The sequence below is a fragment of the Oenanthe melanoleuca genome, chromosome 5, assembly GCF_029582105.1.
Source record: "Oenanthe melanoleuca isolate GR-GAL-2019-014 chromosome 5, OMel1.0, whole genome shotgun sequence".
NCBI lineage: Eukaryota > Metazoa > Chordata > Aves > Passeriformes > Muscicapidae > Oenanthe > Oenanthe melanoleuca.
The window spans coordinates 18,978,366-18,994,577 of record NC_079339.1 but is presented as its reverse complement, the minus strand read 5'-3'; the positions used below and the strand labels follow the sequence as shown (position 1 = coordinate 18,994,577).

General features: G+C 40.5%; 1 protein-coding gene across 2 annotated transcripts in view; it reads left to right on the top strand.

The window, feature by feature from the left end:
* PAMR1 (peptidase domain containing associated with muscle regeneration 1) overlaps positions 1 to 16,212 on the top strand; it is a 56,148-nt gene that overhangs the window by 29,377 nt on the left and 10,559 nt on the right. The window contains exon 7 of one of the 2 annotated variants that reach the window (XM_056493443.1): positions 15,814 to 15,984. The exons of the other annotated variant lie outside the window; for it this stretch is intronic. Within the exon in view, the coding sequence (XP_056349418.1) occupies positions 15,814 to 15,984 (171 nt within the window). The remainder of the gene's footprint in view (positions 1 to 15,813; positions 15,985 to 16,212) is intronic. 2 annotated transcript variants of the gene reach the window in all.

The window sequence follows — 16,212 nt, the reverse complement described above, 5'->3', positions numbered from 1 at the left end:
GGTATTTCAAGACAGAATGAGAAATTTTTTTAATCCCTTACCATCCCAATGCTGCTCTATCTTTTGTTGCCAAGTTTAAAGATGTGGGAATCACTATTGGAATTATGGAAATCACCTTAATGAGATAAACCACAGGGAACCTATTGTTTCCTTCATTAAATTAAATTCCATCTATTTAGCAGGATGATCAACATTGGTCAAGCTGCTTTCCTGGGGTCATATTTAACCCTAATTGCTCTGTCACTTACAATTTGCAATATTAACAAATTAATCCAAGGTACAGGTTACTTACAACTAACAGCCTCTTTTATCTTCTACTATAGCAGCCAAGAAACTAATATTTTGTTTACAATTTGAAGGGCTAATAAAGTGATTTAAAGGCTTCAACAGCATGGAGTAAAATGTAGGCATTTATCTTTCTGACAGCTGCTAATATATTTCAGTCAGTCTTGTATCAGGGCAAGAAATATTTTATATAAATATGTCTGATTGCACTCCAGAGACTGTTAAAAAATGTATATGAAATTGTAAAACAAATGCTAACTTTCTATCTTCTGACCCAAAACACAATAAAGACAAATCCTAAGGACAGCAAAAAATACCTTCTTACAGATAAACATGCTTTGCTATCATGGTACAGCTGGTAGAGAAAACTAACTCCTGTTTTAAATACTTGGGCTTCTTTCTGACCTTAAAGTGAATTTGCAATACACCTACATACCCCTCCCAGTGACCCCTTAGCCATGCTGACATGATTGAGAGCAAACTCAGGCTTTTCTCTTTGACCTTTGTATATTCTGATGCTGTCAGAGGCATTAGGAACCCACAAAATCAGATAATCTTGTTCTCCTAGCATACAAATACACTGAGACAAACCAGCTACTTCATCAAAAGTTGCAGGGGAAAAGTAACAAGCTGACTAGTGCACAACCTGCCTGCTAAAACCCATCCACTCCGGTGTCAGGCTGCCCATGACTCTGTGCAGTGTGACAACTACTTGTTCAACTCAAGCTAAGAAAGGTCTTTTTCCAAAATCTCCCTGTTGAGTTTGCCTGCTGAGGGTGCAGCTGTAGAGACAGTGTTGCTGGTACCCCATAGCAAATGCTCTTGCCCTCTGCTTGTCCTCCTCCTAGGACGGGCTGTTCTGACTCAAGAGTCCTCCCAGGGCTTGCTGGCCCCAAAGCAAGAGACCTTGACCTCATCCTGCCCAGAAATTTCCTGTTACCTTTATTTCAAACAAAGGCAGGCGAACTGGAGTTCCTAGGCAAATAAGAAGAGCTTCGCTGAATGGGGAATTCAGGGCTGAGATCTGATTTCCATTTTTATTCTGTTTCTCGCTCCTGTCTGCCAAGTAGGAGAGGTTTGTTCTGCATCCTAATGAAGAGTCTAATCCAACTGACAGAACTGTATAAACTAACTCTTTGCTGTAGCCTTTGATGTTGCTAGGGCTGGCCTTAGAGTGTGCCAACAGGACTCAATATAGCTTTCAGGCCTTTCCCCACTGCTGATATCATCCACTTCCATCCTTTTTGGCCTCATACATCTGTGGCTTGGTTCTTAGGGATGCACTCATCCTATCAGAGTGACTGATACCTAAGATAGGGAGGAAGCATTAACATCCCACCAACCACACCCCACCCCCTGTTCTGCTGTGGGAGAAAGGAGCCCAGCTGTCAGTGCTTGGCAAAAGCTAGACAGAGTTTGAAACCCAGGAGAGCTTTGAATGAGGCACTGATGAGAGGTTCTGGGCATTGAACCTAGTTTTCTTACCTAACCTTGGATATGTAATGCAGAGTTTTCTAATAGATTGCTTGGAGAAATTTTTTTTTTTAAATTTGTCAGAAAGATTCTCAGTAATAGATTTTAAGGAGTGCCATAATCACTATGCAAGTGTATAATTATACATTATATCAGTGTATAATCACTGTGCCATTTGCGGCTCACATGTGTTACACCTTACCTATGCTACATGATTACAATGGAGAACTTCAGGTATAATTAAATAAATTCCCCTGAGTCCTTTCTTGCAACGTTATCCTGAAAATCAAATCAGTCCTATTCCAGCTAGGGAAAATGTTCCAAATAGAAATATGACTCTTAATATGACTCTTAATTTCCCTGCTTCTGGGACTGCCATTGGGGTTTGGGTTTTTTTTGGTCTTTATTTGGTTTTTTTTTTTTTTTTTTTTGGTTGTTTGTTGGGCTTTGTGTGAATTTTTCCAGTGGAAAATGGCTTGTTATATTGTTATAGATTTTTTTAAAGGGAAAGAGTTCTACCTCGCTTCTATCAAGGAGACTATATCAAAGAGATGAGATAAATGCCACTCCTCCTCCACCACATTTCCACTGCCCTTCCTATTGGCATATGTGTATGGGATGGGAAATAAAAACCCTCTTGTTGAAGGGCATATGTACCTGGAGCTGCTAAGGAGTAGGGGCTAGTGGCTTTTTTTCACTGTTGCAATCCAAGAGCTCACCTGCCGTGAGACCCACACAAAAACCTTTCACTCAGTGTGGCAGTTCTCAGTTTTTGGACATCCATTGAGGGCTGCAGGCTGAATCTTAGCATAGCACCACCTTCTAGCCTGCCATGCAGCAGCTCTGTGGTGAGACCACAGAATGGTCTCAGAGGTGGCTGTTTTCCACATCCTTCCTGGAACTGCCTCTGAGAGGCAACATAATATGGAGAGGTTTTTAATAAGTCACTTCAGAGTTCAGTTCTGGTGGCATAATGCCCTCTCTTGTTTTACTGAAATGATCAGAAGAAGATTGTGATTCTGCATAGATGTTTGCTAGGATGTCATCTGTGCTTCCCCAAACTGCCTCACAACATACCCACTGCCCCCCAGTACATTTCTTTCCAGGAAAATCATGTGTTTACAAGGCAATCTGTACTGGTTAGTGCCTAGTGCAGGTATTTGAAGGGCTTGGTTTGAGATGGAGGTAGAGATTTCTGCTCCTAGTTTTCTCTTCAGTATATCTCCTGGAAATTTCTCCCTAGGTTAGAAGGATGTTGGAACCACATACAGAGAAACTGCCAAACCACCAAACACTGTATATGGTGTTTTAAGATAACCTAACATCAAGTGTCTTAATTCACTGAGCAATAAACTAAAGCTGTGCAGCTCGTGTTACACAAACAGCCAAAATGCCTCCTAGGAGGACAGAAACACCTAAAATAAAAATGATGTTGATGGATATTGCTACAAACTTCTGAAGCAGCCACTAAACAACAGCTGCTTGTAAATCAACCTGCAAAAAACTGGTCCCTAGGACTGGCCTTTCCCTCGGTTCCATCAGTAAGACTGTTGGATTGGGTAAGTCAAGTACTCTCTGGGAGGAAGGTGCTCACACCATCTGGTGTGTTTGGTCTCATAATACTTTTATAGTGTCTTGAAACTCCAGTGAGTGTCACTGACAGCAAGGCTGAAAGAGACAGAATATCTGCTTTACTGACAACTCCTCTTGTCACTGTCAATTGTCACTGTCAATTAACTAGACAATTCTTTTAGTTTTTTCAGAAAGTGAAACATATCTAGTAAAACTCCATGGTATATTCTGTCCAGAGCATAGCCCCAGGCATAGCCAACATCTAAATAAATGAGAAATTGTCTCTTTGTAAATGTAATCTATCCAAGGATAGGCCTGCCACAGGAAGTATATTTATAAACTACATTAAATCTATTCATAGGCAATCTCTACTTGCTCACCTCAAAACAGTACTGAACTTTTTCCTCAGCCTGCTAAGACATCTTAGAGATAATATCATCCATAGGATTCTCCCTGGTATGACTTGCCAGGTACATCTCATTTTTGCCACACTGGATGGGACAAAGATGCTTTTGCCTGTCATTTCACCACTGAATCACTTAGAAGGCTGAGTTTTTCTGAAAAGCCTCCTCTAATGCATGGCATAAACCAGCTCTTCAGCACAGAATGCCTGCCTGCAGCCCAAAAAACAGTCTGCAACACTGGCACATTTCAAGCTCACCCCCACCTTTTGCAAAGGTCACAGAATAGGGGGGTTGGAATACAGTTGTTAAATTGCTGATGGAGATGCTTTCTGCCTCAGAGCTGAGTGTGAGGAGATGTAACTTTTGAGTTTTTTTGGAGCTAGAAGAACTGAGAGAAGGACCGAGAGTAGGTTATAGTTTTGGGATCTCTGCCTGTAGCAACCATTTATCATTGCTAGCCAGCTAGCCTCCCTCACCTACTTTACCTAATCCTCTTCCCCATTACTGGAGCCCTAGAAAAACCAAACACTCAACTTCTAAAAATACTCTAATAGTTTAGAAAAAAGCATTGATCTTCTGAACAAATGAGTGAAGACTTCATCTTTTCTTAGAATTCCACAAATCACCTGAGAAAAAAATTACTTAAACCTCTATCTCCAACCCCCAAAGCTGGTATTTTATACTAAACTACTCTCTGATTTCTACCCTTAAATTGCTTGAATTACCCTGTCAAATAACCTTTGCATAGGTTTCAAAACAACAAATAAAGTTAGTAACAGCCCCCACCAAAACCATCCCCACCTTGCAAGAATAAAACATAGCTACTCCACTGAAATCTGAACAGAAAACATATCCCACTATCAACAGCAGCCATTCCAAACCGTGATCATTCAGTAAACTCCCCCAATAACTACCTCCAAAAACTAGAACTAGTCCCATACCATAACAACCAATCCCTCCAAGTCTACGAAGAAGATCTGCCATTAAAAACAAAGAATAAACATAATCCACTGACATTCCACTCAAATAAACCATAAAAAGCACCAAAGACATAAAGGAGACCCCTAAAACTGAAAAACCACCCACACTCTGCAACAGATACCAACATCAGACCTACATCTTCAGAATACAGTGATGGGTTAGATGCCACTGCTAACCCTCCCAAAACAAAGCACAGCCCTATGAAAAGTACAAAATAGGTCATACTTGTTCCTGCTTGGCCTCTCTCCAGTGTCCATGACCTGAAAACACGTTGCCATAAACTTCAGCTGCAGGAACCCTCCCAAAATACAACTTTTCTTTTTTTTCTTCCCCCTCCTACCCTTCTGTTCAGTCCTCTCTGAAGACTGCTGGTGCACTGTTTGTACTTTTGGGGTGCAAGCATACAGACTGCAGCTCTTGCAGTGCTTTGGGGTAACCTTACAAACACTTTGAAAGTTTGCTGAAATAATCAGCATTCTTCAAAGCTTACAGTTTTGTTCTTTCCCTTCCCCCTCCCCTCAAGTTCATTAAAAGGCTTTATTCCTCCTTGAGGATTTTACACTCAAACATCTCTGAGGCAGTTACCTTACACACTTCCCTTCATGGGAATCATTTCATTGTCTTCCATGCCATTTGCTGGTGATGCAAAACACTGCAAGGCAGAATGGCCCCAGGAGGCAGGAATGATGAAAAAATTGACCAGGCAGAATCCCACTTGTTCTTTCTTATGACTCCCAGTTTCCACTTTGGTTTCTTCAAGAGCTCAGAAACTGCATTTCACAGCCAATCAAATTGCCCTGCTACTTCCTTAGTGCTCTTCTGCTTTTCAGTTCCCTTTATTTTCTTTTCCCTATACTCTCATCTCAATGCCTGGCAATTTCCATCTCTTTTTCTAAAATGGGCAATGCCAGATTGTCCTTCCTATATGAAATTCAGCTCAGATCCCTGCAAAAGGCTAAATGAAATATTCTGTCAGCTATGCCAGGGTGAATCTGTATCATTAAATATTGTTCTCTTGTTTCAGCTAATGTACATGCAGAAACATTTTTTCACAGCAATATGCATTTATTTAGAGTACCTTTTTCATCCAGTGTTGCCTGGGCTTGTCACTGTTTATTTGGAAAGATGACATCTCCACAATGAAACACTTCAGGATTATTTACTCTCTCATTTGTAATTTGATATAATGATGAGCATATCCACTTCTTTCTTGCCCTATAATCTTCCCTCTGAGCAGACAGCAGGTTGATACTGTGATTTTTTCCAAGGGACACATTAGGGAACTTATGACAAATATTAGTTCTTGCTACTGATGGAGAAAATGAAGGTTGAGGATTGTTGGGATTTCATTCACTCCAGTATCCCATGCACAAACAGGTCCAGTTTTATAATTAAATAGGCCATCCAAGTACCGGAAAGGTTGCATCCAGAGACACAGCTTTCTAAGGGCTAAGAACAATGCTGATAAAGATCAAGTGGCTAATTGTAAGCAACAGCCTCCAAATTGCCTCCGGATGAATAAATCACAGTGAGTGATCCAAGCATATTTTCTCATGGATACGGTCTCATTCACAGAGGCAGGGAGCTAGAAAACATCAGGGGCAACTTCCAATTGGCTGGAAGGGAATGAAAAGATTTGGATTTCAGTAGGGATTACATCATAATTTTGTGTAATTATTCCTAGCTGGTGGAACTACTGCAAAAGCAAAGAGGCCCAGAGAGCAGGACTGGAAACCTCTCTGGTTCTTAGAGCTGGTTGATCAGCTGCTCTTGTTATGATTTCCTTTGACATTCCCAAGATTAATGTGAGGACTTGCAAAATGCAGCAGTGAGAGGCAATTTGAACTTCCAGGACTCTTTCATGGAGGATAAATTAAGGCCAAAGGCCTTTGTAATGAATAGCCTGTCCCAGCACTTCTGCATGTGCTATGGCTGGAGCTGGGCATGGAACTGGGAGGATGTGTCCTGGGACACCACAAGAGGCAGGAAGGAGGTTAGGGTGTTTTCTCTCTTGTGAAACACAAGTGACTGTGGGCAGAGATAGTTTATCAAAAATCCTCCCTTGCCAGCAACCTAAATGGAGGCTACTGTAATGCACGGGCACACTTTTGGGGAATAATTGTTACTCCTTCAGGACTTGTGTTTGCTACTGAAGGCCAAGTTCCTGAGGGATATTGGCTCTTTTAGCTATTGCAATCACAGTGACATGAGCACTTTTATGGAGCTTAGCCTTGGCCAAGTGCTTGTGATAACACAAAAGCTTGAGGTACCTCTGAGGCCCCTGCCTAGAGCCTCACCCACTCCTTGCTGAGTCTGTGGTGACAGGCATGACCAAGTGGAGCACAGGTTCTTTGATATGTGGCTGTAGCTGTTCAGAGAACACTGCCATCATTGTGAACACCTTTTTATCACATTGGTTTCCATGCTCTTACCTGTACAGGAACTACTGTGATGTTTCCAAGCATTTGCGTTTTGCTATGAGAGTCTTGCTTTAAAAATAATTAATTTTCATTCCAAACCTTAGCACTCTTGGCTTTTCTTGTTTATCCCTTTCTAATTTCTAGTTCTAAAAGTTGCAGCCACATTCTTTTTTCACCAAAAGTGCAGAGCCTGTCAGCTCCAAAAAATAAAAGTTTTGAGTGGAATCAAAGAAGACAAGCGAGCATTCTAGTCATCACCAGCCCCCTCAGGCACAGCCCGTGTAAACACACACCACCCCCAGAAAGCATTTTCTTCAGAGTCCTGACCAAGACCACCTGTCCTCCAAAGCTGTTCAGCTCCCAGCAGTCTGTTCCTGCTGTGGGGAAGAATGAAGATCACATTGCAAAGCTAATGCCATCAAGCCTCTCTGGCTCCATGCACATCCAGCTCTTGCCAGAATCTGGAGCAGAACAGCTGGGCTCCTTCGTGTGGCTTCTTAGTCATCAGTGCTCTCCAGTGTAGGAGAGGTGGGATGTTCAGGGAGGTGGTGAAAGAATGTTGGTTTCTTTTGCTGGATCCTGCAGTGTTTGCTCCATTTATTCAGATGTTGAGCTGAGAGCTGTTCTGGAGAACAACATCAGAAGATGCCAGGCTCTTTCCTGAATGTTAGTACCATCACTGTGAGTTGAGCTCCTTGTAGAAACAAAGCCTGTGCTGAAACAATTGTAGGCTCAGAGAGAGTGTCAGCAGTGTCACAGAGAGGACATTCCCACCACAGTTGACACAGTTTGCTCTATGAGGCACTACAGGACCTCATGAGCCCTGTGTTGCTATTGGCAGACTTATAATATGCCCATGATGCCAGCATGCAGAGAACCTTGGAGGCAGACAGGAGCCTGACAAGAACACTGGGACTCCTAAAGAATCAGTCTGGAGTCAGGATTCCTGCCTCATACTGTGTGTGACCTAACACAAGGTCTCTCATGAGCAGAAAGGAGTGGAAAACCATGCTACCTCAGGATGGCAGGATGGCCTGACACCTCCCAATGCAGACTATTTTATCAAATCCATTGGCAAACCCATATGATGGTTTGAAAGCCCTTTGCACTGCTTATGAGAAGCAGCAGAAAAGCAGGTCTGAGCACTCTGAGCCATGGCCTCCAGGAATCCCTCACCTCATTCCCTCTTGGAGGATACAGCCATTCTAAAAATATTTTGACAGCCAATGTCCTTATGCTTTTGGCTAAAGTTAGTCTCTGTGGGCTTATGTGTTAGGCATTAACCATCTCAGGCTGCTGTGCCAAGCTGCAGAAGAAGGATGTCTCTGGAGAACCATCTGAGACCTCCCCCATGGCATCTTCTTTGCTGGCAAACTTTATGGGAACCTGGGGTGTCCTCACCTTGTGGATGCATGCTGGGGAGAGAAGGCATAAGCATAGGAATAAATGGTATCAGAGATTTACATGGACCAACAGAGCTTGTGGGCTGGGATTAAGAAATAAGCTTGTTATGAGTGACTACAGATTCTGTATGGCTGAATTCAGAAGAGCTCTTTACACATGGGGCTTTGCAAAGGGTATCACAATACCCAGCAGTAGCTGCTGAGCTGCTCATGGCTGGGTTCCTCCTTAACTCGCATGCTTTATGTTCAGACACCCTGAACTATCTGCCCCATATGGTTCCATCACCTTTGGACAAAACCCTGCTGCTGAGAATAGTATGTACATTACTGAATGGTATAAAAATTACTGTGATTTCTGCACAAAGCTAAGCCAGTTTAAGTGTAAACATAGTAAAAATATCAGATGACAGGACTGTTCCTAGCTCTGCCAGTCACTCACTGCTTGTCTTCATGTTAATCACTTGATAACTCCATGCTGTAGCTTCCCCAGAAGTAAAATGCAGATATGCTAATGTTATTAAAAATTTAGAAAAACAGATATTATTGTTATGTAATGACAGGTAATCAGGCTTGCCCTCTAAACAAAACTTAAACCAAGGAAAAGAATTTCATCAAATCAGACTTACAGTCAAAATGGCAAACATTATGAGATTTACCACTATTGACTTTAGCAGGCTTGGCTGTAGGCAGCCTTTGCAAATATCAGTGAGCTGTATGAAATGCATGTAGGTGGAGCTGGCTGGGAGTTTTCTGTCAGAATGGTTTCATAGCAGTAAATTTCAAAGAATTTTTAATTCTCTGCTGGATTTATCCTTTAAGTTTTGTTCTCTTAATCACAGAGAAGAAAAATGTCACTTTCACATACTCAGCATGTTGTGCTCCCTCCAGCAACAGGATCCTGGAGCCACATTTCTCAGGCTTCTGGGTCCTCTAGCTCCAGAGCACTTGTTGGCCACTTCTATGAAGCCATAAAAATCCAAAGCTCAGATCCAAAATCCTGATGCTCAGCATCCCTGTGCAGGCGTTCTTCTGGCTCGGGGGCTGCTGTAACTTTTAGCAGCATGCAGGGTAATGACAGCACTCACTGGGGAACAGAATGTAATTTAAGCTTCCTCCAGACAAAATGTCCTCTTTTTGAAGATAGTTATTTAGATTTCTTCAGTTTCAGTCTATCAGGCTTTCTCTGGCAGTCATTAGACTGGTTTGGGTAGCATGGTGGCCCTAGGGGTTCCAATGTGAGTCCATAACTCTTTTTCTGCAGAAAGATGCTAGAATTCATAACAGCAGAAGCTGCTTTTATTCCCCTGCTGGTTACCAAGTGCAGTTTTTGTGACCATTTTCATTATTTGGCCTCCAACACACAACACAACAACTTGTGCAAAAGCAACATTTAAGCACCTAGAAGAGCTCTGTGGTCCCCAACACAAGAAGGATGTGGACATGTTAGAACACTCCAGAGGAGGGCCAGGAAGATGACCAGAGGGCTGGAGCACCTCTCCTATGAGAACAGGCTGAGAGAGCTGGGGTTGCTCAGCCTGGAGAAAAGAAGGCTCTGGGAAGATCTTAGAGCAACTTTCCAGTACCTGAAGAGGGCTACAAGAGATCTGGAGAGAGACTTTTCACAAGGGCAGATAGTGATAGGACAAGGGAGAATGGCTTTAAGCAGAAGGAAGGTAGATCTAGGTTAGATATAACAAAGGAATTCTTTACTGTGAGGGTGGTGAGGCACTGGGACAGGTTTACTAGAGATGCTGTTGATGCCCCATCCCTGTCAGTGTTCAAGGCCAGGCTGGATGGAGCTCTGAGCAACCTGGTCTAGTGGAAGGTTCCCTGCCCATGGCAGGGAGGTTGGAACTAGGTGATCTTTAAGATCCCTTCCAGCCCAAACCATACACAGATTCTATAAAAAATGTTCAGAGCTATACTACATAGGCAAAATGTGCTATATGCATTAGCATGGGTCAGCCCGAAAGCCAAATTCTGACTTGGGAATATGCAAGTAGCAATATTAAAAAAAATTGTGAGTAAATTAAGAACAAAGTTCCATGCATCCTCTTGCACCTAATTTCAGGGAGGGACAAAAAGTGAAATATAAACCTTTTATTAGTACCAGCAAGAAGAAATGAGGTTTATTTCAGGCATGCAATATATTATTGAAAGGTTGTGCAGAATATAGAGATAATAAATTATATGTATGAGGGGGTATATATTATTTAACAAAGTGAGTGAGAGGAAGGCAGCAGAAAAAGTAGTTTTCATTTAATTAAGAGACTCTGGGACAAAAGCAAATGATAATTCCATCAAGCAGGATTTGAAGGATATTGGAGAGAAAAAAGTTTGGCTAGAGAGATCATCTAATTTATCTCACTGGTGATAAAATAAGCCTGAAGACTATTTCTAAATGGCAGATAATTCTGATCTGAGGAATGTCTCTTACATATAATTTAAAAGGGAAAGGAATTTGTACTGTTATTATTAATAATAGAATATTTTACTTAAAAATTCAGGAACTTACTGTTCTTCTAGTCAAGTTTTTCTCAGATTGAGGAAAGTTATCCATGAAATGTGAAGTCATTTTAATGTTTCATACGGGATAGAAATTGTTTTCTTTTTCCCAAGACACCAAAGTAAGAGCAAAAAGTACAATAAGTTTTATCAGGAATGTGTGAGTTTATGATATAAACTCTTGAGGCAGCTCTGGTTCTTATTATCTAACAGCTGGGCTGTCACAACTGAGCATTTCTGCCAGAGGAGCCTCTCATATACATTCCTGCTTTGCTCTCTTATGAACTGTACAGAGCTGTATCAAGCCAAAATTCACCTCAAATTCTTAAGTGGCAAAGGTTACCTACATGCCTGTATAGAATAATTGTGGAACTTCCCAGGAACAACAGTGTGTAGCAAAATAAGGAAAAAATTAAAAACAAAAATCTCTGCTCATGATGTGTTTGCCTGTGTTGCTCTGTTCCCTACAATTCTGTGCTGTTTTTTTAGCTGGAGTTTCAGTTTTCAAATGATGAGACTCAAAAAAATTCTACTTACATCCTACTATACCTTTCCAACATTTGTCAAGGAGACTTTCATAAAATTTTTTTGAGTAACAATTATCCTGTTCCTAATTTTATCCTGCTTGAATATACTTCTTTATCCTCCTTTAAACATTTTAATGTATTATTTTTCTTTTTACCTTTTCAATCATTATAGTTTTTTAACTTTTGCATGAGCAATGTGATCATTCTTAGCTCTTAATCACTCTCAGCATTATTTTCCCCTAACATTAGTATCACCTTTCTAGATGCAAATTCACCAGGGTCTTTGTAGCTCTGATGACAACTTGGCAGGAAGAATGGGATCAGCCTGACCCTCATGGAGTCTCTGGATTGCTCAGATGTCTTTTGACAGAACTTGAATGAATGTGTTTCATATTTGGCTGTCCATTACCACCTCATAGTAGAATTCTGTAGACACCTAGTCCATTTTCTGGGTCTCAGGTGGGTCTGGTCCAAGAGGAAGGTGCAGAGGTCGAGCACTTGACACATGTCCAGCTTGCCCCAAAGGCAGGAAGCCAGAATCCCAGGGCAGTAGGAATGTTGTTTTGTTTTTTGTTTTTTGGTTGTTTTTTTTTCATGTGGAGCAGAGCATTCTAACTAGTGGCCTAGGAATGGCTGAACTCATGGAGTGCTCCTGGCCAGCCCAGCACCTGCTTCCCAAGGAAGTGCTGTCCAGACAGCCCATAGCCCTGTCTGTGCTGTAGCAGTCAGGGTAGACCAGGCACAGGTACAGATGGGGGTAGATACAAGCTGTGTGGGGATGGCTGGAGGTCAGTGAGAGCTCTGAGAAGGACCCAGCCCTCTCTGCTGGACCATGCACAGAAGGAGGACTGATATTCAGAAATACTCAGTAAATGGTAGGATAAGGTCCATCCTGCCTAAGCAAGGGAATCTGAAATCATATCAAATACTTTAGGAAGCTTAGAAACTGAAGAGAAGTGGGTCAGATCATGTGGTTGGATTTTAAAGCTAATGTGTATCCAGAGGGCAGAGCTAGGTATGAATGACTCTCACAAAATGTTCTTTTCTTTCTTTTTGATTTCTGAAAAATGTCTGTTGGAGAGTTGGATTTAGTCGTACTCCAGGAGAGAATGTTGAAAGACTTCAATAAAATGTCTCAAACAAAGAAGGCTGTCTGAAAATTCAATGTGATACACTGCACATTCTGAAAGATGTAAAAACCAGCTAAATTCACTCTTGATAGGTAGCTATTCACAAAAAAATAAGATAGACTTGGATGAAACACATGGGGGCTAGGATTCCCTTCATAATAACTCTTCAAAATTCCATTGCCTGAAGTGTTCATGAGTAAAGGGAAAAGGTGCAAAAGAGCTCTCTGAAACACATTAGGTGAAAGGAATAAAAGGCAGGTCAATCTGAAGAAGAAAAAATGTATAGAGCTCAAACCAAAGCAGTAGAAGCAGGTACTGGAGTAACTGTATGATACTTTCAGGCTAGATAATACCTCTGAAAACAGAGAGCTCAGCTGTGGGACTGAAATGCAGGGAACATCTCAAGATTCAAAACCACATTTGATTTGTAGAAAGAATGAGCTTACAAAATGATCCATAGAAAAAAATTAATGGAGTGTCTCTGTCTCCAGTGGCAAATTCATCCCTGTGTTACAAGAGAGCAATCAGTAGCTAAAGGCATGGGCAAGAAAAGGGACACATCTATTAATAATGGTAAGGTGTTTTGCCATCAGAGAAACCCTACAGTGGCTCTGTGACACAAGTGGGTATGAGCTAATGCTTGTAACATCTCTGTGATGAAAGGGGTGCTCTCATTTGTCACATACAGCAGATGAAGCAAACTACCCATAGGTTGCTACCACATTATTTTAGCTATGATTAGATCTCATGACCTTTTGGCTCCAAATCCTCTACTCCAGGCCACAGATGAATCTAAATGAATCTGTGTATGAAATATTGAATTTGCATCATAAATTAAACCAGAGTTGCTCCAGCTGGCTCACAGGGGCACAGAGAATCTGAAGAAAGTCTAGCAACAAACAAATCAAAAGGACAAGAAACTAAATCTTTTAAACACTTGGGAACTGAGCAAGAACAGATATTTATAGTTAGTAAGCAAGTGTAACTTGCTGACATGTTTTTCCCAGGATAGACCTAGAACAAGAAAGCACCAAAATATTTGCTCTGCAGAGCTGAACTGGCCAATAAGCAAAACAGAAAACCTGTATTTATGACAAAAAGTAGAGAGGTGCACATATGGTTCATCTAGTTTTCTCATTTGACAAGCTGAGTGACTTTACATTGAAAGAGAAATATAAAGTAGGAAAATGGATTCCTGCTCAGAAAAAGATATGAAAGGAGTGACTGGGAATACAAACCATGAGTAGATGAGTAGATGGGAAGATGAGTGTTCTGAGAATTTAAAACACCTAGAAATTCTGTGTTCCCATTATTTATGTTTCATTTATCTACGTGCTTATGTATACACATATCCACCTATATATGTATATATATATGTGTGTTTGTGTCTATATTTCACATGAGAAAAGTCAAGGGCTAGGAATTAATTTTTTAAAAATTTTATCATTATTCTTTTGCTAATGATGACATTGGTGAAGAGGAAATTCTGACCTTCCATAACTGGATGCAATTTGATTAGGAGCATTATAGTCCAGGCTCCTCTCTTATGCTTAATTGTTAAGACAGGTTTTCTCTACCAAGACCTTTGCTCACTAGTGCACAAATGATTCTTCCAAATCATTGTTTGATGTCTTCTTTATGTGAATCATTGGATGTTCCACAATCCATATAAATGGATGCATTTATGTGTGCTCTGTGTAAGAATTATAGGGCAGAGGCCTTAGAAAACTTTTCCTCTGAAAGTTCTGAGTATCAAAATTCGCCTGCAGGTTAGCAAGCAACTGGCTATGAGGCAAAACAGAAAAGTCAAATTCTAAAAGCATAGAGTAGCAATGATCTCTTTAGCATTGATCTATCTATTGCAGCAGAGTACCACAGCTGGCAGGTAAAAAAACCATATTCATATCTATGTCCTGCACTGAAGCCTCTCCCATGCAGTTTTCCACAATGAATGGCCTAGGAAAAGCCAGAGACAAAGAGATGGATAACTGTGTAGATAATAAACCATGTACAGAAATACACATGTAATTTCTACATACAGGAAACTAGCCTTAAAAAGTGTAAAAAGTGACTTGGAGAAGGTTAATAAAGAATGGACATTCTCTGACTCTCATAACAAAGAAATACAGCATCAAATAAAATTATCAGCTGGCAGACTAGAAACAAAACTTAGGAAGGCAGTTTATTTTTTTTTGTACTCAGTCTGTAGAACTCATTGCCACAGGATATTGTGGATACCAAGTATGTGGTTAAGTTTAGAAAATACTAAGACAAATAAATGTTAAAAAATATCAGCATGGTATTTTATTCAGGTAGTCCTTGTTGTTGTTCAGGTAGTTCTTGTTGTTCAGGCAGTCCTGAGACTTGAATGCTGATGGATTATGCCAGGAAAGTATTCTATGTGCTTGTTCTGTTTTTAGAGTCCTTCCTTCAAATATACTGTTTACCAAAATTGGACAGGTTTCTGTGCTGGATGGACTTAGCATGGTTGGCTTGATGCTGTCAGAAAAATCTTCCTTTTGATGCTTAATTTCATATTTATTACTTACAGTAATTATATAGAACATCACCTGTATTTTCCCAGTGGAAAAAATCCTGTGGAAAGGGTAAATATCCCAGTTGAATGTAATTATTTTAATGTTTATTTACATGAATAATGATGGTTTCTAATTTCTAAGATGTTATCTGAAAATCTATATAAAATGTAAAGAGGCATTTGAAAGAAATTCAGTATAAGGTTTATAAGGATCTATATTTTTTTTCTTGACCAAGCATGGTAGTTAATTCAAAACCTTTTTTAAGATGGAAAGTATTTCAAGTACAAATATTCTGAACAAATGAGCCCTAGTGATTCAAACACTTATGCACACAGGTGACACTTCAGAGTAATCCTATTGAACCTAATGGATCTAGATAGATTTTGAAAAGTGGGATGTAAATGTGTGTAGAGCTGATGTCTAAACAACTTTCTAAAGATCAGCATATACTGGTCTTTTAATTTTGACTCCTGTGTCCATTGTAATTGGTTTTTATATGTTCTAAGTAAAGAATCACCTTAACACAGTCCTGTTTTTGTAATAAAGTGGATTTTTTTGAAATATCTGAACTGTCAGTGGTGATGTGTAGGACTCCAGGTGCTCCTGCTCATGGTATTGTGGAAGGAGATGACTTTAAATACGGGGCCCGGGTTTACTTCAAGTGCAACGCGGGTTACAGCTTAAAGGGCAGCCGTGTTGCCTACTGTCAGCTTGATGGGATTTGGTCAACACATCATCCTGAATGTGGTAAGGTCACTTTAAGTTTTAATTCTTATCAAATACTTTGGCCAATGTATTCCCATGAAACTAGACTATCTAAATCTCACTTGAAATTTGGTAGGTCTGTGACATAACACGTCCTTTTGTCTTCCTGTTTTTAAGAAGCAGTAGGAATTCTTATTTTACTCTGCTGGAACCCCAGCCTACAAGGTTTTTTATATAAAGGTCACTTTACTGAAAACTAATAACCTCAAA